Genomic DNA, 27019 nt, shown 5'->3' on the forward strand with positions numbered 1-27019 from the left:
TTCCAACCATTATCCCCAACTCCTTGTAAACTGAAATCAATGCAATTTCAGATGCAGAATTTCATTTTTCTGTGTATTACAGGAGGCTGAGCAGTTATTCAATACAGAAATGAAACAACATCATTTAGTAATATAAAGAGAGTCACTATAAAAAAATCAGGTCACAGTATCACAGAATGAAAACAAAGTTAATGTATCAAAGGGCTAAAAACTGTCAGTATTGCTGTGGAGAACAGACAGGTGGGAAGGTACAGTTGTTTATCGAGAGTTCATTTAACAGTCCAAAAGGGGAATCTTGCTCATCACACAGAGCATCTCACCACCTCTGAAAAGCACAATCCCAACCAGCCTTTGAAGATGGCAAAGAGCCTTGTCAAAGTGAAGAAACCATAGAATAATTATCAAAATTTAAGGGATTTAAGAACATAAGACAGTTTGAGGAGAGAAGGAGAAGGGGGGGGGGGGAATGAAAAGAAGGAAAAGAACAATGCAGTAGGTGTTTCCAGAGGTTTTTTGATATAAACATGTTATCTGTGGTTCTTGTAAAGTTTGTGAGAGCTGTGACTTCAATATCCAAGGTAGGTTATCATAGATTGGAATCTGCTGGATTTTCAGTCAGCTTGTATTTACCCAGTGCAAAGCTCTTAAAAATTAATCAAAAGAAACTGTTCTTCAAAATTTGAGGCACCAAGAGCTTTTTAATTGCTGCATAGTGATTTCTGTCTCTTACAGGAGTAGCATTTCCACGATATCAAACAAGTGTTCAGTAGAGCAATAAATACAGCATTTGGAATTAATATAATTGTGTATGTTCAGACAGAAAAGGTTAGCTCAGGATTCTTATGCCTTACTTTATATATATACACAATTCCCACCTTCCCCCAAAATAAATATGTAATAAAATAACCTTTTATTTCAAACTAAGTTAATATACAATTAGTATAACCAGGATGGAAGAATTCCATTAACCCTAAAGAACCAAACCTTACTGTGGACATATCACCTTTAATTACTTAGTAACCACTTGGTCTGCAGCTGTAAATGATCATTAACTGGTGACTTAGCTATAAAACACTACCAAAATAGTGTCTGTAACCCATAGTGTATTTGAGTAGGTTGGGAACCCAATTAGTGACATATATTCTTTGTCCAAGAACACAGAAATATTGTCAGAATCAGGATGACTGGACAATTCACCTGTTTCTGCAGGCATCTTGCCCCTGTTAGTTATGTGAACAGGGAATGGGAAGGTTATTTATTTACATCTAGTATTGGATGGGCTGGTCAGTGAACCTAAGGATTTTCAAGTCGATTGAAATTGAAATTGCCCTGATCAACAGCTTTTCCTGAATGAAGGGGCAGAGAAAAACAAGCAATAAAGCTGTGAGTATTAACTGACTCTGCCTATCATAGGAGCTAACAAGCACAGTTATTCAGATATTTGCACCTGAGATTCTAAAGGTTCTAGAAAACATCATGTAAAAAAAATTAGTAAGCATATTACAGTGTAACATCATTAGCTCTGAAGGGATTTTTGAAAAGCTTGCTTGCAAACTGGTCTGCAGGCATAACAATCTTCTGAATTTTTTCATACATACAGAAGTCTGTAGCTGTCAGTTAACAACTCACTTTTTTGAAAACATTGGATCGTCTTATGCCTTGCAGAATTTTTTTTTTTTCATTTTTTTATTTATTTAATAGTCCAGAAAAATAGACGTAGTTGTACTAGTCTCACAATGCTATCAATCCTGGAATGTCTGCTTTGCTGTCCTTTTAGATGGTAGGGCCGTGAATCCATTTTAACTCCTTTGCTCAACTTACCTTGGCTGTTTTAAAGCCCATACTTGTCCACTGGGTGGTAGCAAAGTGCACCGATTCGGAAACACTATAGCCACAACACACTTTGGACACAAAGGATCCAGGAAAACAGACAACAAACTGCCCGCTCTGCTGTACAGTACGGTGCACCCTGATCCCCTCTTTACACAAGATTTCCGGGGAGATCTAGAAAGACATTAAAAAAAAAAAAAAAAAAAGGAAAGAAAAACAATCAATCAGAACTTTATTTTGTAGTTAGATCCCCTTCCTTTCTGGGTACTGCCACATGCTACTGCTTGTGGAGCAAACTGCTCTGTTCACTTTCTCTCATCCCTTCTGCACATACCAAAGCTCAGCAGTGAGGATTGAGGATTACAGAAGTGGCTCTTCTGGAACTAACATTTTAAACTTATACTTGCCAAATGATCTCAAACACGAAGCCTCAAAAAACCACTGTCTACTACTACAGAAAGTAATGCAGGCCATTCAGTTTTCCATCTAGGTCTTTTCCAACTTGGCACTGAATCCACCTTGCTACAACACTTCTGTTAGATGTTAACACAGATAGCTGAGGGAGGGTTTTTTTTTCTTATGGGCTCCCAAATTTATACTTAAATACACTACATGGAAATCGTTATCCACAAAATAAAGAAAGGAGTTAAAAATACTTGAAGTATTAGGCTTCTCCTATCCATGCTGGCATCATAAAATGTCAATCACAGATTAATTGATTAAAAACCACTCCCTTTGTGAGGTTAAATACATTATGGATAGTATTAAAAATAGACATTTTGCACTGTCACATTTATTTTTATGTGAGCCTTGTTAGAAAAATGCCATGTTGGTAAACATTGCAAATAGGAAGTAGCCAAATTTTAACAACACCCTCTGCATCACCGTAGTGTAATAAAAAACCTAAAAAAAAAATCCCCAACCAACCAGCTTCATGATTAGCCTTGGGTTCTTAAGTGGGAACACCTCTCCCAGTGTTAACTTACCATTACATTACTTTCAAGCATTTCCAGCCCTGGAGTGCCATTGGCTTGCAGCAGGGTATGTACCACATCATCAAGTTTGTTCTCCTCCGCAGCAGGAATGCAATACCTGTTGTTTTGTCAGAGGAAAAGAGAAAGATTTACTGTGGAGTAAATAATGGTCCACAGCTATACAGTAACAGGCAATTCAGACCAGGACATTGATTAAAAAAAAGAAATTAAACAGAGGCTTTCCCACACAGTTCTTTTTGGTAAAACACTGAGGACTGAAGGAAAGCTGTTTATTTAGACTCAGTCTGATGGTGTTCACTAGGTATCAAAGGACACAAAATCCCCAAAACAGAAATGTGAAAACTCAGTGCTCTGTAGAATCAGAGGATAGAAACCAACAAGAAACCGACATTCATCTTGACAGCACCAAACCAGGTAACTACAGGCAGAATTTTGCATCTCATGAGCACCAATATATATTCTGCTATCTTTATAATAAATGGTTGTATTTATTACCTGTGCATCAACCAAAAAGATCTTCACATTTAATAACGTTTTCTGTTTGTAACAGTCAAGAAACCGCAAATCCTTTCTACTCTTAGGACACAAACTTACCGAAGACCTTCTTGCCTTGCCTACTAAAAAAATCTCACATCCCTCCTCTCCCTTGCAACAAAAGACCTGACTAAGAGCAGCCAAAGCATCAAGAGAGATTTAAAACTCTGCTGGGTATATGCCAAGTTGCACATCCTCCTCTCCTTCAGAAGCCAAGGAAGCAGCTGTCCTCTCTCTACTCACTGCCAGCAGTGCTCCCTAAGCAGAAGTGACAAGAAATAACATAGGAGTCATGGGTCTTGGTTTCATCACATCCAGAGAACTGCTATTTTTCTGGCTGCAGGGAGGTGATATGGCGACAATTAGTCACTGCTCTTGCCTGCACCCAGTCAGAGTGGTAATGGTTTATGTCCACCCTGAAGATACCTGTTTCCAAGATCTGGTAGTTGGTACTTGATGACTGTGAACTGCGTAGCACAGCTTGGTGGGAAACAGTGCAAATCCTGGGATTCCCAAACCTGCCTTGAGTTGCTGCCATGCTATGCTTTATCTCTGTGACATTATTTTATTTGGGTTTGTTATGCTAAGGCAAGTAAAAGGCATCTCCAGCTTTATCATGACTTATGAGTTCACTTTAAGGAACGAGACCTCAACCTGGAGTCCATTTCCCGCATACCAGATACACACACGGAGCCATTTTCCCAAACTTGAAACAAGAGAATAAAGGTGGAAAGATTTGGAGGAAAGCGTGCAGTTTTCATGCCATTCATCTGGTCTCTCCAGCAACTTCATAAAGTGTTCTGCTGGCCTTACAGACTTTATTAGGATATTTGCTTATAACATGCACTAACATTAACTCCATGTGTGCCATACAGAATTATCCTGACTGATGAGTGTGTAGGAGGCTGTACTTCCTATGATTTGAACTTCCTGTTACTGTTCACTGTACTGATGATGACTTTGATTTGTCCTTGTTGATTTTCAAGCCAAGAGCCAGAAGATATGACATTATCTACTCCTACAGTTAATTGTAACCACAGTAAGAGCTCAAATGAGCTGTACACAGATTGCCCAACTGTTCACAGATTGACTCCTTATATATATTTTGAAAATGATCAGGATCTAGCTAAGAAATCCTAGGGTTAGAGAGAGGTGAAGTGGAAGAACTTCATCTTAATAAGGATCAAGTTCCAACAGCAATTTTAAATGCATGCCATGTATCAAGTACTATGCAGTACCTGTGTTGCTAACACTACAGCTTTAAAACACCTCCACACGTATAGTGTATTACTCTAGTTACACTACAATAACAGATTTGAAACAGTGATGAAATTTAAATTTGAACCCAGAATGTGGCAGAACGCAATCCTTTCTTTTAGAGTCAGAAAACATGGCTGGAATAGACAAAAGATTCAAGCATGCAGTCCCTCATAATGTGGGGCAAGAAAAAGGCATGGAAAGGATGTGTGAAGAGGAGGGGCAGTACACAAGTGCATGGAACTAGCTGAGTCCTAGGGCAGGACTGAGAGGAATGAAGATCCTTTGCAACTGGTCTATGCTGCAATTTCACTCATTTACAATTCCTGATGTACCTATAAAAATGGGAAGTGAGCCACCGGTATAGACTTTGGAATGTCTTGGGCAGAACAAGATTTTCTTCTCTCTTTTAATGGGCACTGAGGATCCCTCCAGTATAAAAAGCTTAGGTCACTGACCTCTGCCCTGCATGCAAATTGAGTTCTCCCCCGTTTACTCTCCAGGAGGTAAAACCTGAGAGATTAGAGTGAGGTGAGCAATCTGAAGGTAAATGAAGCACCACAGGTTTTAGTACCACAGGGGTCTGTCCTCAGAAGGTAAGATTCCTAGATGGTGGGTGGACTTTGCAAGACAGAGGAGAGCTTTGGTGCCCAGTGGCCTGCTTTGTTATCCCTGAAGCAGCCATTGAAAGCAATGCTGTCAGGGTACTCCAAATATTATGCCAGACCTAGAGTTATTAAATTAATCTTTTCCTCAATAAAGCTGGGTACTTTATTGCACTGTTAAAAGTTGTAATGAGCTAATGAATATTAGCCTGACACTTCAATCTGGCAGCCTTGCTGAAGAATAGCCTTTACAAAGGAGTTTCTCTTCCTTCTTATGAGTTATTTGTGCTTATTATCCCTGTTTCATCAAGGCAATCATCATAAACACACCTTAAAGTATGTACTTGTGTATAAATAAGTCCATCAAGAGAAAGCAAATGGCTTCTTTACTTCTATTCCTCCTGGCTTGGAAAACCAGAAAAAGTAGCCTTTCCTAAAATTTGGACTGTCTGCATTCAAGTCTATTCAATCCCAAAAGGCAAATGTTTTGACACACACAGTATGAAGCGTGGCCTCAGAACTCAATTAGGGGATTCTTGAATGCCTTCTGTTTGGAATTTGCTGTCATTTAATACTAGATTAATGTTACAGAGAAAAACAGACTCACCTAAGTTTCAGGACAACATAGCTTGTTCAGCAATTTGTCCTGATAGTATATTATTATAAAAGATTACAGATTCATGATTCACAGAAGAGGGAGAGGAGCCATGAAATGCCTGTGACAGAAAGCGACAAACTCCCACGTCTGCAGCATAATCCAGCATTTACCTTTACCCTTTCATATGATTGCATACAGAACATTTATTCAACTTAAAATATTTAGAGAGAGGAGATTCCCGCCTTAATAGTTTTCTCCAGATTTCAAATCCTTTTTTCTGGGCCATGTGCTGTCCCCGTGACAGCTGGATCAGCACATCAGCAGCATCTGAGAAATGTGGGAGTTCACACTTTGCAGGTGAATAAATAGCAGTTGACAGTGATGCCACTGCCACTATGGGGACTTCTGGATGCAAAGGGGACCCTGCAGACCTCCTTCTGTCACACCACATGAGGAGTTCGAAGGCTCTCAGAGTTCCAAGTTCCAGAGGGGAACCACTGGAACTGCTGAAATGGAACCAGCTTCTCACCTTTGCAAGGAGGCACCACTGAAATAACTTCTCTGTTTATTGCATTTTCTCTAATTAAGAAACACAGTCACATAACTTATCGTTCATTGTTTTCACTGATGATGCTCTTGGGTAATAACACCAATATCACAGAAGCCTGGCTGAAAGGCACATGACATGACAGCAGCACCTGCTTTCTCCATCATGCCTCCATCATCTTTCATTGCAAACTGAATCATCATGATCTGCAGTACTACACATGCACTGAATTCAGGAAGGGATGTTTCATCTCAGTAAGTTTATACCACATTTTCCCATTAAAACTGGACCTTCTAGGTGAGATTCACTCATGCAAAAGATACTACACAAACTCCTGTTAATACAAGCCTACAGAGAGTGACTGCATTCAATATGAAGAAAACAAAACACAGGAATACCTACCAAATGCAATCAGCACCAGTGTGTAAGTAGTCAATGTATGGAAGGTGATTTTGGTCTCGAGACCAGCATGAGGTAGAAAAGACCATGCCAATATTTAGCCAAGGAATTGTCACTCCTAAAACAGAGATTGAAAAATGAGTTTTGAGTAACGGCAGTTTGTAATTAAAAGACAGTTTGAGGGGGTATTTAAGTTGAAAATCTTATTCTACCTGTGAGCTGACCCTTGAAGTTTTAAGAGTTCCTATCAGAGCAAATAATTCACAGGGAATAATTTAACAAACTCAGCATTTTCCACTAAGAAAATATCTACTGACCAATTACAGTGCCCTTGAACATACTTGTTTTCTAACAGTTGTATAAAATTTTTATTTTTTTGAGAATTTACAAATACCCATAGTTCAAGCTCAATGCCATTGATCAGAGGAGGTTGCTTCATGTTGTCAAGCATCCATGTAACTGTTAAACAGGTATCCTGTTTCCCAAGTGATTTATTCAGGCTCAACACCTGCACAAGAGATTCTATTTTACTCTCAGCTAATGTTTCTACCAGTAAATTACAATGGTGTATATGCAGCTGGAGCACTCATGACAATTCATTTAGAAAATGTGTGTGCTGCTTTGCCCAGTGCTACAGGCTGCATTTTGCAAGCCAGGAAGTTGCATGGCTCTGTCCTTCATCACCCTGACACAAAAGAACAACACTGATACACTGGCAACAAGGGATACTGCAAGTACAACAAGTTCCTCGCAGGAATGCGGTCTCAACTATTCATCAATTCTTTATCTGCACGCCTGCCTTCATTCCTTTACATACCACCTGCTACATACAACTGGATGTCTACTCAACCAGCTGGTGAACAGAGGGGCCAGAAAGAGGGAGAAGCCTTTGGTGACTACATCACCACATTCAGAGGACAGTTCCACCAGCTGAAAACATAAGAAAGAAACTTGCTTACCAGGCACAGCACCAAGATGTCGCAGGATGGATCCTGTATTATTAGGAAGGACTGTGAGGTTCCACCCATGCCTGTTTGAGGGGTGATACAGAGGCAGACATGTCAGTGCACATTCCCAGTGCCAACACCCCCAGTGCCAAGCTGCCCTGGTGGCCTCGTGCCCCCACTTCCGCTCAGCACTACAGGGCAACTGGAATAAGTGGACAAAACAGATGGATTTGGTGATCGTACCTTGAAAATGGTTCAGACTTTCCCACAGGAAAACCACTCCCATGGGTGTTGGTATCTACTTTTCCACAATGCACTGCTACATGGCAATCTTTCTGTTCCACTATCCGCCAGTATTCTTGCTGTGGTAAGAGAAAGCAGTAATGCATTTTTAATTCACTGAACAAGATATCTCTCACTAAAATATAAGCCCCAGAAATTTACAGGGCTTTCGTGACCTCAATGTAATTCAACATAAAACACTGCTTAAAAATAAGAATATAAATTATTAAAAGTAACGATGAATTGAGAAGACAGAATTTATATCCTCTTGGCTCCTGTGCTTCAGTACATGTCAGATTAAGAATTCTTTCTCTTCCTCAGTTCATCAACACCTTTATTAAAAATGTTCAAAAAATTAAAAAGGAAGAATCAGCACCATGTCTACCTAACCACTTCTTTTTCTCCCAAACTAGACAGCCTTACACTGATTACGGTAATGCTTGATGGTCAAATATACTGAGTTCCCATACTCAATGCCCTGAAATAAAAACTTTTACCATCCCTTGAGATGGCCTCACCTCTACTTCAGCTACTGTAGGCTCCTTCGTGAAACACATGTTCATGATGTTTCTTGCTGTTCGGTAGAAGGTTGTTAAAGAAACAGACCTACCCTGTGGAAAAACAAAATTAAAAGTGAAAATAAAAAAAAGTCTCCATTCCCCTTGTCCTCATTCTTTTCCTTACAGGCTCAGTCCCAGGTGACAACAAAGGGAAAAAGGACAATGTCTCCAGAAGAGATGTAGGTCTAAAGCTCATTTTATATCTGAGGGAAAATACATCAGAAGATAGAGAAATTTAATGACATCAACTCACCAAACCAATCACCCAAAAGGCCAACTGAATGTTCCCAGAAGGAACACTGCTTTTGTCCAGCACAACGTTCAGTATTTGATAATACAGAAGATGGACACAGCCCAGCTTCCTATGACAGGTTGCAAAAGACCCAATAGGCAGTCAACCTGCACTTTACAATCAAATTAAATACGTGATCCAAGGACCATGTGGCTACACACTTTATATAGAGAAACAGTTGAAAAAGACTTCGAAAATTCACAGAAATGTTCAGCATTAAACTAGTATTGTATCTAGTGGAAAGTGGTCACAAAAAGTAGAGTTTACCAAGATGATTGTAATCACCTGCTTAAAAAAAACTAATTATGCTTAATTCAATAAAAGCAGTTCCAATGCAAGGAACCAGGACCTGTTATTACAAGGCTGAGAAAAGGAAAACACAGTAAAATTGCTGAATGAGTGCACTCTTTGTTGGCACTGCTGCTCTATGAGAAGAGGATCCGATTTGGTTTTCTGCTTGAGCTATAACAAAGTTTCCAGACACCTGCTTTCATGCATACCTACAACACCAGATGCTCTAGGAAGCATTGTCTGACAGCTTTGAAGGCAAGAGCACCAGAAGCCACTTGCTCCTTTCAGCCCAGACATACTGGTGTGCCCAGACAGTAACACCTCTAGTGTCTTCTCTGCCCCAGGGCAGAAGAAATACCCTGGGAAGCCATGAGAGGTGGCAAGCACCACAACAGGTGCTGTGGCCATACTGGTTTGAGGGCATCCCTGCAGGCACAGACCAGAATTGCTCTGCAAATGTGGAGTAGAATATATCTTTGCCAGATCTACTGCTCCTTCCTCTAACTCCCATTGTACCCACCAGCTGCCCATCTGAGCAACCACAGACTTAAAAACTCTGCATAAATGAACACTTTATTACTCGGACTATTACCTTTCTAGGTTTTCAATTATGTAACAGATCTGCCAAACCACCTCATTCTTTTCTTGTGTTTAATTTATTTAATAACTATATCCAAGAGTAAACTAGAAAGAACTATACAAGCAGCTTTTCCCCCAGGGGCCAAATCTATCACTCTGCCATACTCATATGGTTGTAACATTGTCATTTTTTTTAATTGAATGCAGCATAATTAGGTTTAACAAAAAAGTCTGTGAAATGCCCAGGGCCTGGGGCACTCTGATTCCCATAAACTTCAGAGCTGGATTCTCTGTGATCCAATAAGCAATTTCCTTCTTCTTTTAATGCCCTCATGAATCGTTTATTGAGGCAGCCTTTTACAACAAAACTGCTTGTAAAATGCAGGGCCCGCACCGAGTCATCACACGTGGACACAGACTTCACCACTCGCAAACCAACACATGCTCTGCAGCAGCTTCCTCATTTCACTAACTTGCCCTTCTCTCATCTTATACAGAAAAGTAAACAAACAAAAAAGACTGATCTTCCAAGACTAACCATGTTCATTTTTTTAGATATACAGCAAGCAAGAAAAAAGTGGAAAAACTAAACACTTCAAATGTTTAAAATTGCATATATCGATTTTTTCCCTATCAAGAATTTGATATCTTTTTAGTCTCCTAAAAACTGTAACATAAATTAAATGGTTGAGGGGGTTTTGTTGTCTGTTTATGTTTTTTGGTTGTTTTTTTTTTTTAATCTGAGGGATCTTGTAAAATTTTCTAATGCCAATTCAGAAAATGATTTAAAATGCAGTAATGGAGCATTTTAACCAGAACAGGAAATGAATTGCTGAAAATACCCTTTCCAACACCCTGAAAGATATCTCAGCAGTTCAACAACTGTCCTGGAAGCTTCAAGCTACAGAGCAGAGTCTCTGTTGCTGTGACAATAAGACAGAGGAAGAAACTCCTGTTTCCCCTCCTGATTCTTCTCATATCTGTTGCAGAGGCTGTGAAAGCCAACCCAGGAAGAGCATCACCACCACCAAGCCTGGAGCCTGGAGGCACAGAGAAGGACACTGCAACACTATGAATGTTAAAGACATTAAAGCAAGCATAGATACGAGCAGAAACCAGAGATTTCACAACAATCACAGGTGGAAAGGAATGACTCCTGGAGTCTGAAAATGCTGAGTCCCTCTTGAAGAGACCTCAGCATAGGATTTCCAGGACAGTTTGGGGTGAGGGGTGGCAAAACTTGTGCTGGTGATTTCTTCTGTGTCCCCCTCTAACGGGTCTGCTAATAAGCCTTCATATTGCTCTGTATGGAAACAACTGCTGCTTTCAGTCGGCTCCAGTACAGATTTTCAAAATATTTTCAGAGCTAAAATTGGGGAAAGAAGAGAAGAGTGAAAAATCTTGCATCATATCCTTCTTTGATGTCGGCTTACTTCACACACTTAGAAATTATGGCATTTTATTAGTCAGGCAGAAAAGCCATATATTTAGGAGTAAAGCGAGCAAGTGCAGCAGCCTGCAGCACACACCTAAAAGCACAGCAGGTCTTACAGCCTGGAAAGGAGAGACACTGAAAATAATTTGGAAGCCCTGGCAGAAAGTCAGCCAAACACAGAGATTTACTCTAACCTTGACATGTGATATGGTGGTAACTGCTCCTGGAAGACTGGATGTCTCTTTCTAAAAACAGCTCAAGCACGTGCTGAGTGCAGAAATCACTGTGTGAAATCTCTTCATAGTCTGAAGCATAGACTTTATGGCCTAAACTGGACTACAGCCATATGATTATGATGTTCTCCTCCAGTCCTCAAACTATTGGTCTAGGTATTTATCAAAGGCATGGGATTTATTTTTTGGGTTTGTGTGTGGTTTTCACTTTTAAATAGAATTAGCAATGTGCTTTAGAAAGGAACCATTACAATCCCATCATTTCTGGAAACTGTAACATCAGGGCATGGTCTGTTAATCAAATTTAAAATTTTCTCAGAAACATGTTAATAGGTAAAAAACACTCTCCCCCTCACAGACACGGGATTAAAAGGTTTGTTTCATTAAATGCCATGAAACATCCTCTGCTTACATCTGGTGCCAGCACCACCTTTCCTCAGTCTTACTAAAAAGCCTAGTAGTGAACTATAGTAACTTTACGTCTTGTGGGTTGCTCTGGTACATCAAGACTGCTGCATAATTTCTATGTCTTAAGGTTTTAAGTGACATAACCAATCCTTCCACAGTGCTTTCCCTTGAGTGCTGTTAAAATGAAAATCCATTCCTCTCTCTGCACTGAGGTCCCGCAGGGTGCTTCACAACAGGGCTCTCTCCAGAAAACCACCTGCTTCCTCCTGTTTTCTCCCCAGTCCATCACCTATGACAGCAGTCCCCAGCCTCTGCACTGCAGATGAACGTGGGATAGGATCAAAACAGGCAAGCCTCAGTGTCTGGGAAGCCACTGGTACCACAGTGGACAACTCAAGGTGTTTTTCGAGCATGCAGCAGCTGCTTTGGTGGGTGGGGAGAGCGCTGGCCCACAGGCACAGCGATGGTCTTCTCTAACACCTTCTATACTCAGAACAAAAGTACTTCTATCAGGTATTGTCAGACTTATACAGCGTTTGCTGCTGTCAGTACTGCCCGTGCTTTTTGGGTGGCAGCAGCAATTCTGGGAGCTCTCAGCCTTTTGGGATAAACGCCTGGTGCTCAGCAGACTCAGGCTGCTTATACCAGCTGCATTTTGCTCACTTGCTTTTTTTATATGTTCTAAGTCCGATCAGGACGCTTCTCAGAAATCCCAATCTTGCTTTTTGATTGACTTTGTATCTTCTAAACTTTAAAATGGGACTTGCACTGGAAACGAAGAAGGAGGCATTTCCCTAGGAAGTTTGAGGTTGTTCATACAGCAGTCAGGGTAAGTTGTATCACATTTTTCATTTAACTGTCATTAAGCACAGGATATTAAGCACAGAAATGCCACTTCATTATTCACAAAAGCTGCTGTCATTAGATAAGCTTCTCTCCAAGGGCAGCATGGCAAAGAGATTGCTTTTTAAAGGTGGGATTGAGACCAGAGTCCCCAAGTAAAATAATTTTTGTGCTGACAAATCCTAACAGGCTGCAAAAGAAACCCGAAGCAAGCTCTTAAAGCTCAAGTCATGAGCTCATGCAGTCCCTAAATAGCTTAACAATAAGTCATTTTGGGCTATCTGGCTTCATTTCCTGGTGATGGAAGCAAGATTGGAAGGGGAAGAACAGTGTATTCCTTTACTGGGCACAGACACTCAATGCTATATTTCTCTCAGAGCACGGCTACACAATTCAACTTAACTCAAAATTGCACTGCGAGTTGCAGTGCCAAGTCCTGCTCCAGAGTAGCAGACTGCCAAATAAAATACAGTGAAAGAGTCAGCATTCCTTTGTAAATGGATGTACTTGATATGTGGAGGACTAAGTGTCCATGTGACTGTTAGTGCTGAGCAAAATCTGGCACTGTGGATGAAAATATTGTTTGTATTTCAACTTGCCCTTTCTAAATGTAGTAGTATTTCTAGTGATGTTAGTTTTGATGTGGAGCACTACTTCACTCAACAAGAGATTTGCAAGAAGCAGGAATGAGAAAGCAGAACGTTACTTTAAATGTCACTAGAAAATGAAAATAAAATCTGTGTTTGGAAGGGTAATTGGGCAGAGATATTCAGGGAACCTCTTACAAGGAGATGAAGGGGGGCAGAGCCCAGTGTATCTTGTTATGACAATAATGCCTCTGAGCTTTCCCAGACATCCTGGAAGAGGCCAGGCAGATCAGGATAAAGCCACCAGACCACCTGGTCGTGATAACCGTGATAACAACTGCCTTTGAGGTGGCACTGCAACCCATTAGCTCCTCTGAGCCAGCAGGTTTGCACCCAGATGACAGCACCATGGGTTCTACAAAACAAAACAGGCAGAGCCTGCCCCATTACCTTGTATATACACTTGTGTAAGTCGCTAAGAACTCCCTCCTCATCCTCCTCGTCCTCCTTCGTGGTCTCCTTTTCCTGAGCGAAGAGCCGCCGCCTGCCCGTCTTCAGTGGGACGTCGACCTCTTTTAACTTGTTGCGGAAGCCATTTTTGTGAACCACGCCATTGATGAGTCCGTTTTTGGGCTCAAACCGGGGCAAGGAATGGAACTTGTAGGCATTCTCCGAATGTCCCTCCAAAGGTCCTTTCCTCTTCTCCAGGATTTCCTTTTCCAGCAAGACCTCCTTCTCCAGTTTCTTGTGCTCCTCAGGGGAGAGGGAGTCATAGGAGAGCAAGTACTGGCAGTAGGCTTCTTGCAGCTTGGCCAGCCTGTCCTGTGCAGTTTTGGGGATGCGCAGCATGTCTGCCAGCTTGTTCCATTTCTTGAGGTCAGTCACTTGCTGCATCCCCCCCATCTCATTGATCAGCTGGACAAAGCAGGCCAGGTCGAGCTCACAGCCTCCTGGGGTCCACATGTGCCAGGCAGCAGAGGAAGGGAAAGGGAAACACAGGAGTAGATTAGAAAAGCTGTGGGCAGCTCGCTTCATGTGTGCTACCAGGCTGGGCACACGTGGGACACGCCCCCCATACAGCTCCAGTCACCTAGGCACCGGAGCAGAATTGTCCCTATCCTGCTAAAGCCAGGCATATGCTCCTGTTGTGCTAAATTAATTCATTTGGCAGGCCATATTTTGCTACTTGCAACAGCCCTGCCTACGATTAAATTTGCATTTCTCCTTGATTTTCCTTCCCTTCTCTTCTCAGAGAACCCCAAGCTATTTCCTGACTTGCATCTTTCCCCTGGTCATTACCCAGCAGCGGGGGAGATGAGAGTTGCCTAGCTCTTTAAAAGCCCACACGCCCACCATGCCATCACCCACCACCAGTCCCACAACTGGTTTATACCAGGAAGAAACAAAACAAGTGTCAAGCTGGGTACTGGCCATCAAAAAAGATAGTGCCTACCCTTTCTGGAAGCAGAACATCAATTATCTACTGTTTGCATCACACCCTGAATAAAATTATTATTTAAAAGGAGTACAGTAACATCATTAATTTCAGTATGGGTAGAAAATTCCTTATAAAAACCCAAGGGAGGCAGCAGGTTGTTTGGGGCTGGAGCCTGCAACTGCTTAAAAAAGTTCCAGACACATTATTCTTCCAGTCTGAGGCCATCCATATTTTATAGTCCATTCTGGTTTTGTATGTTTTAAGATGACTAGCACATTTCACACTGTAGTCAAAAAATAAAAATGGAGGATTATACAAACTGCAGCATAAAAAGCAGCCAAATGGACAAAGAACAATAAAAGAAACATCATAAATACTCTCAAAGCACAGAAATAAATCATCACTGGAAAGAGTGAAGAAATGGACCACCTACAATTCAGTAAGGAAAAAAGAGAATTAATACAAAATTCACGTCAACATCTCTGCTGCCACATTGTCTCTCCTTTGCCTTTTTCTTCCAGAAAAGTAAAAAACCATCATGCCATAGCCTTTTCAGAGCACTCAAATGCTATTGCACAATAGAGAAGGGCAAGAAGCAGCATTATGGTAAATATTTACTGATGGATGCACAGCTACAGCATCTTCAGGGCCAGTCATATCATCTTACTTGCTAGTGCAAGCAGCACTACTTTTTTCAAACTACCTTGAGCTGCACCACAGATGCTTCATTGCTGATTCCAGTTTTCCTTCTTCCCTCTGCTTTCCCCTCTTCCACCACTTGTGCCAATCCAGTGAGAAAGCAGGCTCAGCAGTGGAAATCCACGTGCAATGCTCTGGGATGGCAATGTTTGAGATGGAGGCAGAGCAGCACCAAAGGCTGCTCACATTAATGCTGCCCACACAGCACTAGGCAAAGGTGTGAAGAGGGAGGAAAGGATTTTGGCTGCAGCCAAAACCAAGGATAAGGCTTTCAGTAGCATTATGATAAGGGTAGAGGCAGGGCCATGAGGCAGCAGATTTATCCTATTCAGTAAATTTGGGGGTGGTGCTAAAGAGGTTTAAGTCTTGAAGCTGAGAAAAGGTAAACACCATTGTAGAAAAAAAAAAAACCAAAATGGGTTTGAAAAGTTTTCTTTGTTTCCTCTTTAATCTTCCAAACATAACATAAGCATAACTTTCAAGCTGGCCTCTACGTTTTTGGTCTAGTGTTTTATATGTGCAGGTCACAAATAAGATGAAGGCATAATTCAAGAGAGCTTTCCATCCCAAAAGATTCAGCAACATACATAAAGTTGAATAACATATTCCTAACTCGGAAAGAAGTGTGGTCCAGATTTAACATTATATGCACTCTCCAGTGGGACAAACAGCACACACCCATCTTAAGGTCCTAGTTTCAACACTGTTTATGACCTATTTAAGAAATTCGATTTTCTCCTGCATCATGGAACGATCACTCATAATCACTCTGCAGTATTAGAGCTCGAGTAGCACATTATTCAACCAGAGCCTACAGCTAAGGTTTACAAAATGGCCTCAATTATAATTCCATTTCACATAGTCATAACTTTTGGAAGCATTTATATCTCACACTGATGTTTTCCAGGACTGACCTAAGCATGCTGCTTAAACTTTCCTTGAAAGACCGAAGCAGGGAAAAAAGAGAAGGGAAAAAATCCCAACAACAACAAAAAAGGAGGTCTAACTTCATTTGCACCTATAGCAAAATGGCTTAAATAGGAGATCTGGCATATGTTATGCAGAAATAGTGTCTGACATTATTTTGTTTTTAATGACCTTAATTTATTTAAGTTAGGACTATTTTTAAATTGCTTAGTGAGCAAGCTCATTTTAAAAATCTTAGATCTTCAGGTATGCATTTAATACCAAATGCTGGCGCTACACAAGCCGTTGGCAAAACTCCCACTTACTTCAAGGGAAATGTGATTTGGCCCTACAAGAATGGATATGTATGCGTGTCTACTTAAGTAAGAGTGCATTTATCACCACAGATTATTTTATATGTTTCCTGCTGGAACCAACACACTTTTTCCTCTGTACACCGATGATCTCCAGCTTCTTTTCTCCATTTTGCTTTTGATTTTAAACACAGGATAGGTAGAAAATTAACTACAGAAAGGATACACAGAATGAAAATTTTAAAAGACACCACTATTTGCTGTGGTTATATGGCACCCAGCAGAATAGAATCCTTGCCTATTCATTAGGCTCTTAGGTGCTTAAATAATACAAATAATTAACAGTAATGCCATGTTAATGCCAAGTTAAGGTATTTCATTAAAAAGTTAACATTGTTCCAGGAGCGTTAATCGAGCTGTCTTGCACATTTTCTTCTCTCTCTTGCCAATGTAAATTTAATTCATTATTCTTTGCTATTAGCATACAACTATTGCATACGTTAGGCATATAAAATGTTCGCTTATTGCTGCTTGAGTGATTTTAATTTTCAGATTTCTGTGAATGTTTTTGCACGGCTATTGCAACAAAGTGCTAACTGTTGTTCCTCCCTCTTAAATTCTGTTATTTCTCTGTTGTTCCTTGTCTTGGTTCCCATAAGGTCTGCAATCTCTTTGTGTGCTTTCATGCATTTTCACTCACTTACCATATGTGATATAAAATAAAGTTTGAAAACCGGGGCAGGGGGAGGAAGTGTTGTGAATAGTTTAAACAGAAAAGTGTGTTCTTTAACTCAACTAGTGTTGATAGCTGCCTCTGATCAGATAATGCCTCAAAGGCAAAACTCTAGCCTCAAATTGCAACATGCAGATCCTGTGAGCTCTGACTCAAAACACTTCAAAAACAAAGGGAAGAGCTAACAAAAATTGAAAACACAAGTTTCTTACTATGTCATGGCTGCAAAGGCATTAGAGATGGAGGTAGCAAATTCAATAGTTCATTTGTATGCTGCTGTTGTCATGTTTTTACAAACTATTGTCACATTTTTGTCACGTGTCATATCTGACAGCAGACCATAAACCAAGAATTCTGTTAAATAAGTGATTCTCACTCAGGCATTAGCCCTGGCAGACACCTGCTGGGAGAAATAATGAAACCTCCATTTTGCAATCAACTACATTTTACTGCCTATTCTTGACACTTAATGGTTGTTAAATGTCAGCAGGTCACTGCAAATTTGTGATTTTAAGTGTCTGAGTACCCAAACAGAAGTCAGTTCTGAGATATTTTCTTTCCCCTTTGGTTAAATGCTTTTAAAGGAGGAGGGGGAGAAAAATGTATTAGAGCTTGGCAGCACTGCAACCTGTTTGGAAAACATGTTTGGAAAGGTCCAAAAAATATTCTGAGGTAATGTTTAAAACAAAGCTATCAATATCCATAGTTGTACTACCTATAAAAATAACCAGCACGGAAAGGAAAGATCCTGAAATCTGGAGAACAAAATAATACCACGCAGCATTTTTTTTTCCCCGGGTTAGACAGGAGGAAAATGGCAATATAAAGTCTCCCCAGAAAGCTCTCCGACAACCTACCTGCATCATGCCTGACCAATGGATAAAGAGAGAGATCTAGAGCTCTGCAGTGTGAATTGAACAGAGGTTTGGTTAAGCATAAAGGCAAACAGAGCATAAAGCTGCATACGGACATTAACAAGCAGCGGCAAAAGGCCAAGGAAACCACAGCCCTTACCTATGAGTGGGAGTTCATCCATGGTAATGCCCTGAGATTTGAGGTGCTTCTTGATACAGGCCAGCCGCTGCACGTTGGGTCCCCAGCGCCTGCCTAGCTTGTGTATGTGCTGAATCTGTGTCACAAACCGCATTTCATCGTTTAGCTTGCACTCAGGTCTCCAGTCTGGAGGAGGAATCACCCTGCACATCCCATACTTCTCTACCTGAGCTCGGACTGACTCAATGTATATCAGTGGGTCATGAAATTCCTTGGTGGAGGGCCTAAGGATGGGAATCTCCCCCAGCATCCCCCACCCAGACTTACTACTACCCTTTTCGTGCTTTCCCATTGAGTCTTGTGGCTTGTGCAAGGACTCCGCTTGAGAGGTAGAACGATTTTCACAGGAGGCATTTTCAGTTTTGCCATGTGCTTGTTTCCCTGGCGTACTCTTTCCAGCAGTGGCTCTTTTCGGCCTATTTCTTTCCAAACTCTTCTCTGGCACTTCCTTTTTAAGGTGTCCATTCAGCAAAGGCTTTTCTCCTGCTGCCTTTTTGCTGGCAGCTTCTGCCAAGTTGACGGCCCCTTTCATTCTCTTGGTGGGCGACTGTATCTTGTCTATGTGATTCGTCTCTTCCAGCCTCCTCTTTGAATTGCGCAGCCCCTCCCTTAACTGTCTCCCCACCTCCTTAGTGCATGTCTTTTGGTTCAACTTGCCATTGACTTTTACACCATTAACAGCGGTATTGTTAGACTTGGATGCTCCAAGGGATAGCACCTGTTTGCGGGTTTTTGCATTGCTACTTTCTATTTTCCCTGAGATTGTGTGGTTGACAGGTGAACTGGGTTTGTGGTGATTTAGTTTGGTTTCCTTGACCAGTTCTTTCTTGGCTTTGGTGTATGTGACAGTTCCCTTTGTCACTGTTGCAGTGTACTTCACAGTTTTGGACGGTGAAGGTCTGACTTCTCTCATCTTTTTGGCACTGGCTGCATTTGCACTCGGAGATGACATTCGAGTGATCCCGTTGACTTTAGAAACCTGCAATGCCAGAAGTGTTGCAGGAGGAGCAGAAGGAAGGAAACAGAAAACAGAAAAGTAAATTAATAATGTTTCCACTCAACCCCAGTGTCCCATATTCTGCAGTCCTGACTCCTGGCCCTTTTGTACAATCTTCATATAATGGTTTTCATGCAGGCAAGACAGGGCACTAGGCATTTATAATAACTAAATAAAATAGAATCCTTTTTTTAAAATTAACAAAAAAGCCTTTGGCAGTAATAAGGGTGAGGTCCCTTGCTTGCACCACTCTCTTTCTTGCCTACCAGAATGCCTATTATCATATTACAAAACACAGTCAGCATGATCTACAAACTAACACCGTCATTATCTCCTTTTCTGGCCCTCAGACACCCTCTCTCTCTCCCTCTCCCACCCAACTTCCTTTAAGTGCACACACATTTCACTGCTTCTTAGCAGACAAAGCAGCCACTGTATACTCTCTACTCTAACTGGAATGCACACATTTTGCAAAAAACACACACTGAGATTCAAACCAACCTCCTGTCTATACATGCATACATATAAAGAGAGATATGGAACACATTATTGCATCCAACAGATCAGGATGGCCATGAAGGATCCAGTCTGTCATACACATTAAATCTTGACAGGCATGTCATTGCCAAAGTTGATAATTTGAAATGAAAATGTATACAGCAGTCCAATGAATTTTTTTTATTTTTAAGTTTGATATCTGGGCAATTTTGATGATACACATTCTATTAGATCATATTGTGTCAATGCAACTTAAAATTGCTGGACTCCACTGTTTTCTGTTAGACAGTTAAGCCCAGTTATGAAACTAAAATTTATATTTTAACTATAAGATGTGTTAAGCACCGAAAGCAAACCTCAACTATGAAGGGAATTGACACAGCTCAACACTGCCAAAGCTAAACCCCACTACTAAGACAACAAAGTTCAAGTTCAAACCTCAAACAAATTTTGGCATTTAAACAACTTTAAACATTGTCTTCTCATCTCCTTAAACAACTGTTAGTGCAGAAAAACACATCCAAAAATCAAGAAAAACTGACAAAACTGCTCAAAGTGAAAGCACAGAATACAATCACCGTTCATCAGCACTCAGGTGAGTAACACCATTCCTGCAGAGTTATAATACTTTCTCCTGCAGGATTTCAAAATCCTTGCCGAATCAGTAAGCATGGCAGCTTCTCTCAAATAAATGCAAGAACTGTAGTCACTTACAAAAAGTAGGGATGCTATAAAATAGGGATCAAATAGAGACTATGTGACTTATGAAAAAGGAATTGGAACCTGGAGATTATGCACACACAGACACACGTCTCTCTGTGTGTGTATTTACTGTGTGTATTTTATCCTCTGTGTTCCAGAAGCTGCAGCAGGAGTAATGCCCTTTTAAAAACCATCCATATTCTTGTCCTTCCGGTGCTTGTGAGGTAGAAACACTTAAGGAAAATCCAGTTAACTGATGATACACATTTTTACCTTGAGTTTTTCAAAGATACATGAGATATCATCTGGAAAGCAAACACTTGCAAACAGAAAGGCATTTACCCATCTCCCTTGAAATTTAGGCAGTACACTGTATTTGAAATGGAAGCCTGGCTTTAACTTTCACAGCACTTTTTCATGCTGCAGAACACTCATGGGTAGAGAGCTGGTGAGAGACTGCAAGACTGCCTTTTGCCTGCAGCAGTCACAACAAGCGTTGAACACCTCTGGCTTTATAAACAGCCGGGAACATTGATTACAGATTTCATCTAGACTAATAGAGAAGAATTGATTGAGAACTAGAAGGGGAAGGTAATCTGGGTGACAGTGATCATGAAATGAGTTTTTATTTCTAAGATGTAACAACAGTAAAGAAAGGACAACAGAGTTAAAAAGAATCCACACAAAACCAAAACAAAACAAAAGAAAAATCCACCTGCAAAAAATCCAAACCAAACAAAGCACAGGCCATTATGGTAGTTCACAAGTTCTCTAACGACTGGAAAATCAGAAAATAATCACAGTAAAAAGTGGAAACACAATTATGTTACTAAGGGCAATTATATAGAAACAGCAAAAGCATGCTTTAAAATCAGAAAGGCCACAGAGCTAAAGAAACTTTACTTAGCAAGAGATATAAAACAAAACAGAAAACAAAATTAAAAATACTTTAAAAACAGAAGACAACAAACAATGGAAGAGATCAAGTACCACAAAACAAGTGGAAATAAGTTGGTGGCAAACAGAGAGTCTCCCTAACTTCAAATCCTAAAATAATTCAAGAACAAATCATCAAACAGCTACTTTGTAAACACACAAATGATAACAAAATAATGTTAAACTCAAAACGAAATGACTAGCACACAACAACAAAAACAAACCCAGACTCACCCATAGTTTTGCCAAAATAGCACATCAAGCAAATATAATCATCTTCTGACAGACACCTGCCTGAGCAGGTAAAGACACACCTCTGCTTCAGCAGGACTCCAGTCACTGTCCCATGGGACATTCCATCAAACTCCTGAGATTCATCCTAGACATAATTACTCTAACGTAGCTACACAAGGGATTAAAGTCATTCTTAAGAGAAGTTTTTGTTGCTACAGTTCACTCCTACAGTGGGAGAGCATTTCATGTGTCATTCTGCAGGGACTTGTTGTAGCTTTGGTTCTATCAAGTGTTTCCAGTATCGTAAAATTTGACAGTGAAACACACCTGGAAGGGGCTGTAACCACTCTGGAGACAAGATCAAAATCAAAGGCAATCTTTAAGAACTTATTTCAGAACATTTCTACAATAAGAGGAAGTGTTCCTTTTAGGAATGACATGTAGGGTAGGAATAACATTTGGAGACCACAGTGAGCTGCAAAATGCAATGGTAGAACGAAGCATGCAAATCACTTTGAGACAGGGATGGGAGCACAGGCTTCCTTCAGTAGAGCTGGACCCAGAATTGGACTCACATCGTGAGAAAAATTCGGACAGAGGAGCAAATCTGTAAGAGCACAAAGTGCTTGGGTATTTGGAAAACAAGATTGCTGTTGAAAAGCCAAGGGAGCTGGGCTTAATTACTCTGGAAGAGATCACTATGGGACAACTCTGTAACAGTCTTCTGATGCATAAGGAGCCCCTCTGAAAAGAGACAGTAAATGCTCTTTCCATGTTCACTGAGAGAAGTGAGAGGTCAAAAAAGCCCTTTAATTGTCTACAACAATGATCTGAGGCACAACTAGAAAAGCTTGTTTATTAGTAGAAAAGGAAAACACAGGAAAAAGCTGTCAATGGATGTTGTGGAGCCTCCTCTACAGGAGGTTTTCAGAAGGTTTCAGGAGGCTATAGCTATATTACTGTGCTGTCAGGTACATTCAAGACAACACCCCAATTCAGACTGTGTGGAGGCACCTTGTCACTCCAGCCTGCCTATGATCTTTCCTGAAGAAGTCTGAAGGGCCACCCAGTGCACCCCTTCAGAAAAGGGTGGTGACACCGGGCCTGAGAACAAAACAAGTGTTCATGGAGAAAGGCAAGATTCTCACAGCTTCTCCTATTCAAAGGAAAACATGCCATCAGCATCATAAGCTTTAGGCAAGAACTAAAACTGCCAAGATACAAACCAAATTCAACAAAAAACCAGCAACTGTTTAGTGGTTAGAATATCTCCACACAACAAACGCTTATATCTCTAAAGGCCAAATCTTGAACTGAACAGGTACATAAGCTTCAGCTATCTAACCTCCAATCCTAGATGGTAAGCTCAATATTTTGAGTTTTTATTCAAACTTGGTGAAGTTATCAATGATGAGCAGGTCCTGAAATAGAGAACACTTGGTTTTGAGAGTACCATATGGAATGCGCTTAATACTTTCTCGTTGCTAATCAAGGAGACCCCACAAGGATGAAACACTGCTGGAAACTTCCTCAGAACTATAATCTTTCTACAGCAGACACAACACAATGGTTTTCAAACGCTTCTCCCTCCTCCCTCACCAAATACCCAGAGGCATTTTTGACTTTTTTTTCAGAGAGGAAGACATAATGCTTAAGATACAGTCGTACTGTATAGACCAGAACAGAAAACACTTCAAAGTGGAACTAGCTACAACAAATGTCTTCCAGTTGGAAAAAAAAAAGTGGAAAAAACAACATGGCCATAGCCCATCATTGAAGCAACAGGTGGATTTAGGATTTCACATTGACCAATATGAAATTCTGGCTGGTCAGTTATTATTCTGGCTAGTATGCTGTGGGAGATGGTGTCAATAGCTTTACTGAAGTTCAGGTAGACATCATCCACAGCCCTTCCTTCACTCACTAGCTGTGTCACCTTGTAGTAATAAAGTGATTGATGTTAGGCTCACATGACTCAAAGTCTTGAGCTAAAGGTGAAATTAGGGATATGAATAATGTTATCTTTGCTTTCAGTTGTGTTTTCAGTTTTGATGACATATATTTGTCTTCAGACCACTCTTTTCTCTGCTTTACTGAACACTTGCCCTGCAGTAAAACATGGATTTTAAATTTTGTTGTCTTTTAAAAGACAAAGGGGACCAGCACATAGTCTTGCAGCAATTGGTTTGTTGGGTTTAAACTAGTCTACGTACACACCTCTGCATTGCACCCAGGATTCAGCCTCCAAAAGCATACACAAAAAAATAAAACCAACAAACAATCTGCTAGATAAAATCCACAGTGATAAGAGTAACTTTAGCAACACTAACAACAGTTTTGGTCCCAAAGAAATTCAAGTTATGCAACCAATCTCAAATTCATTCATAAAAATAGTTCTGTGCTGATAAGTTTTGCAGAGCTAAATTACCATATTAGGCCAAGAGAGGGCCCCATTGAACTACATTTCCTTTGCCCACAACCCTTTTGAAGTACAGGATTTGGAAAGATGGCAAAGGATGAAGAAAGAGAGATAAGGAACACGTGACAACTGCAAGGGTTCACCAGGAAAAGAAAGGCAGAAAAACAGAAAAAGAGAGGGGTAAATAAATAAAATCTCTGGTAATTTCTAGTATTCTGCCTTTATTTTCTATAAGACCAAACACACACAAAACAAACACACACACAGATAAATCATGTAAAAGTAGCCATCAAAGAGCAAAAGCATAGTGGAAGAAGGAGGAACATGTGACTGGCACCCCAGGCAAACAAGTCTCCTTTGGGAAAATACTGAAAAAGTCAAAGTTTCAGGACAACAGCAGGAAATTTACCAACATCACATAACGGGTAAATCTAAGGTTTTGGACAAAACTAAGTCTTTCTGTCAGGCAAAATGTATATTCCACCTTTAATTAGTTAGAGCCACATTTTCATTTAAATTGGTAAGAAAGTACTTATGCTACTGTGGGTTACAGCAGAAAAATTAGCTGCCTAACCTTCTTTTAGGAAAAAAAAGAAAAAAAATCATCATCTCAGCTTACAACCCTCTTATTTTCTGAAGCTTGAGGACCGCCCTTTGCGAGGTGTGTGTGTGGTGTGACTGTTGGTTGTACTGCATTGCTTTAAAATTTTTCTCCGTTTTGCGTAGCACAATTGAAAACATCTAATACTCTACAAAGCAAAACCACTTGGATGGTGGACAAATTGTGCTACATCTGTCTTTTTCCTTTCAGAACTACCTTCACAAGTGACAGCAGTTGACTTTCACAACAATCTTAACCATTCGGACTTTGATGATACGACTTTAAAGTATTTCACACAAGTGTTCCAGTAAGTTAAAAGAATTAAGATGTGCATCTTTACATTTTGGGAAACTTGTTCAACACAAAGACCTCATGACAGAGCATGTCACAGCAAGGACTATACGATGCTGGCAAACACAAAAAAGAAATCCAAAAGGATGCAAAAGAAGACAGACATTCAAGCTGATGACTAGATAAGGGAAAATTGCCATGGTGCATAAAGAACCAGGCAAGGTCAGCCTACTTAGAAAAAAACCTTTAGATGCCAGCAAATAAAGGCTGTCTCTAATTGGCCCACTGAGAATTAACCAAATAAACCAAAAAAACTTAAAAGGAGTAAGTGCAGCAAGCTTTCTGTACTGCATCGCAGTAGAGCAGGTATTCTGCTAACCCAGCCCCAGACTGAATAAGGACACTAACTGGGGATTTTGAAAGTCTTTTTGTAAAACCTTATTTGACAGCTGCTATTTTAGGAGCCCTTTGACCCAATCATCAAAAATAGATGAAGACAAATCCTGTCCAAATGCCAGTCACAAGCGCTGAAAGACTGGTCTGCTGAACTTCCAGACCAGAATTCAAGTTGGGCTGAAACAAATCTCTTGCTGATTTTTTTTTGCTAGCTTTCAACCTAGGAACATGAACCAAAAAATTTCTCCCACCTGGTATATCCACTGTGAAAGAGGCAATATTCTGGAGCAACTTCTTTATGCATTGGGCAAAATGTTTTTTCCCAGACTCCAACGTTTGTGCTGCCCATATGCAAGACAAAGCACCCAAGTGCAATATGAGGTTCTCTTACAATGCCGGTGAGCCTCCGAGATAACCCAAGCAGACCAGCTGTACACAAAAGCAGTTTGCTCTCCCACGTGCTGCCAGCCTTGGCACTGTCAGCATGGAGGCCAGCAAGAGTACCAGTCAGAGAGATTTCATAAATAATGATGTGAACTTTACTCTTTCATATGTATATAGTGGATAACGTAAAGACAGGGTTGTAAAGCATGCTTTATAATACTGACTTCCCACATACGTATACTTTTCTTTTTTCCTTCTTTCTCTCTCTTTCACTGAAAACTAACTCTCTGATGTCTCCAGAGCATGCTTTTAAGGATTCCCATGCTCAATCTAGACAAAGCAGTGGAAAAAGGAGTTTAGAACCTTAAAAGCCTGTGTTTCCCATGTGTTCACAGTAGAGTACAATTCATTACCTGTTTCCTTAAGTCCTGAGCCGATCTATGAAGAGTGTGGTGGTTGTTAGCAGTGAGCCCTTTCGTAGAGGAGCCAGTGTTTGTAGTAGGATGGTGATTAGCAGCAGCCTGGTCTTTTCGACTCTCAGCCTTATGTTCACTGTTCCTCTCCTTCCCTGGTGTGGCCTCTTTGCTTTTGTGTTTCTGAGCAGGTTCTTTCTCCTTCGATGATTTGCTGGACCCATTGAAAACTGAGAAGAGAGAAAATCAGGTTACTGGGGAAAAAAAAGAAAACAAAAAAATACACAAGACCAAACACCTCATTCAAAACATCCCAACTTTCTCTGCTCTCAGTGTTGGATATTTAGTAAATGTCTTCTTATATTTAAAGTTAAATCAGTAATCTAAGCACTATTTTGCATATTTCTTTACATGAACAGATTTACTAAATAATTTCCCTTGCTTGTTAACACACATTATCTTCAATAGCCAAATTAAAACATACAACGTATATTATTGTTTTGATTGACCTAAATTTAGAATTATGAGTTTTATTTTTATTTATGACAGTTTTATCTTTTTTTGCTATCGCAGTGAGTGAATTCTAAATATAACCTAAACAGAAAAAAGATTTATTTTTACACCAGTGTAGAGGAAAGGAAACGTTCCATGAAAAAGCATGTTTTGTTTTCATCAATATCCAAACTGCTGAATCAAACTGACAGCAGTTTGCCTATAGCAGAAAACTGCAAATAGGAAAAGGTACTTCTGCAAAGAAAGGAGAATACTAAAACCATTTTGGAA

At 40.4% G+C, this 27019-nt stretch overlaps 1 protein-coding gene across 4 annotated transcripts in view; it reads right to left on the reverse strand.

The window, feature by feature from the left end:
- Nucleotides 1–27019, reverse strand: part of JARID2 (jumonji and AT-rich interaction domain containing 2) — a 215967-nt gene that overhangs the window by 10740 nt on the left and 178208 nt on the right. For all 4 annotated transcript variants that reach the window (XM_027654200.1, XM_027654202.1, XM_027654201.1 and 1 more), the window contains exons 6-14: nucleotides 26237–26466; nucleotides 18327–19344; nucleotides 13673–14172; nucleotides 8513–8605; nucleotides 7956–8074; nucleotides 7725–7795; nucleotides 6769–6883; nucleotides 2817–2922; nucleotides 1822–2004 (exon numbers count right to left, since the gene is read on the reverse strand). In XM_027654200.1, coding sequence (XP_027510001.1) covers nucleotides 1822–2004; nucleotides 2817–2922; nucleotides 6769–6883; nucleotides 7725–7795; nucleotides 7956–8074; nucleotides 8513–8605; nucleotides 13673–14172; nucleotides 18327–19344; nucleotides 26237–26466 — 2435 coding nt within the window. The remainder of the gene's footprint in view (nucleotides 1–1821; nucleotides 2005–2816; nucleotides 2923–6768; nucleotides 6884–7724; nucleotides 7796–7955; nucleotides 8075–8512; nucleotides 8606–13672; nucleotides 14173–18326; nucleotides 19345–26236; nucleotides 26467–27019) is intronic.

The sequence above is a fragment of the Corapipo altera genome, unplaced genomic scaffold, assembly GCF_003945725.1.
Source record: "Corapipo altera isolate COAL_440 unplaced genomic scaffold, ASM394572v1 60, whole genome shotgun sequence".
NCBI lineage: Eukaryota > Metazoa > Chordata > Aves > Passeriformes > Pipridae > Corapipo > Corapipo altera.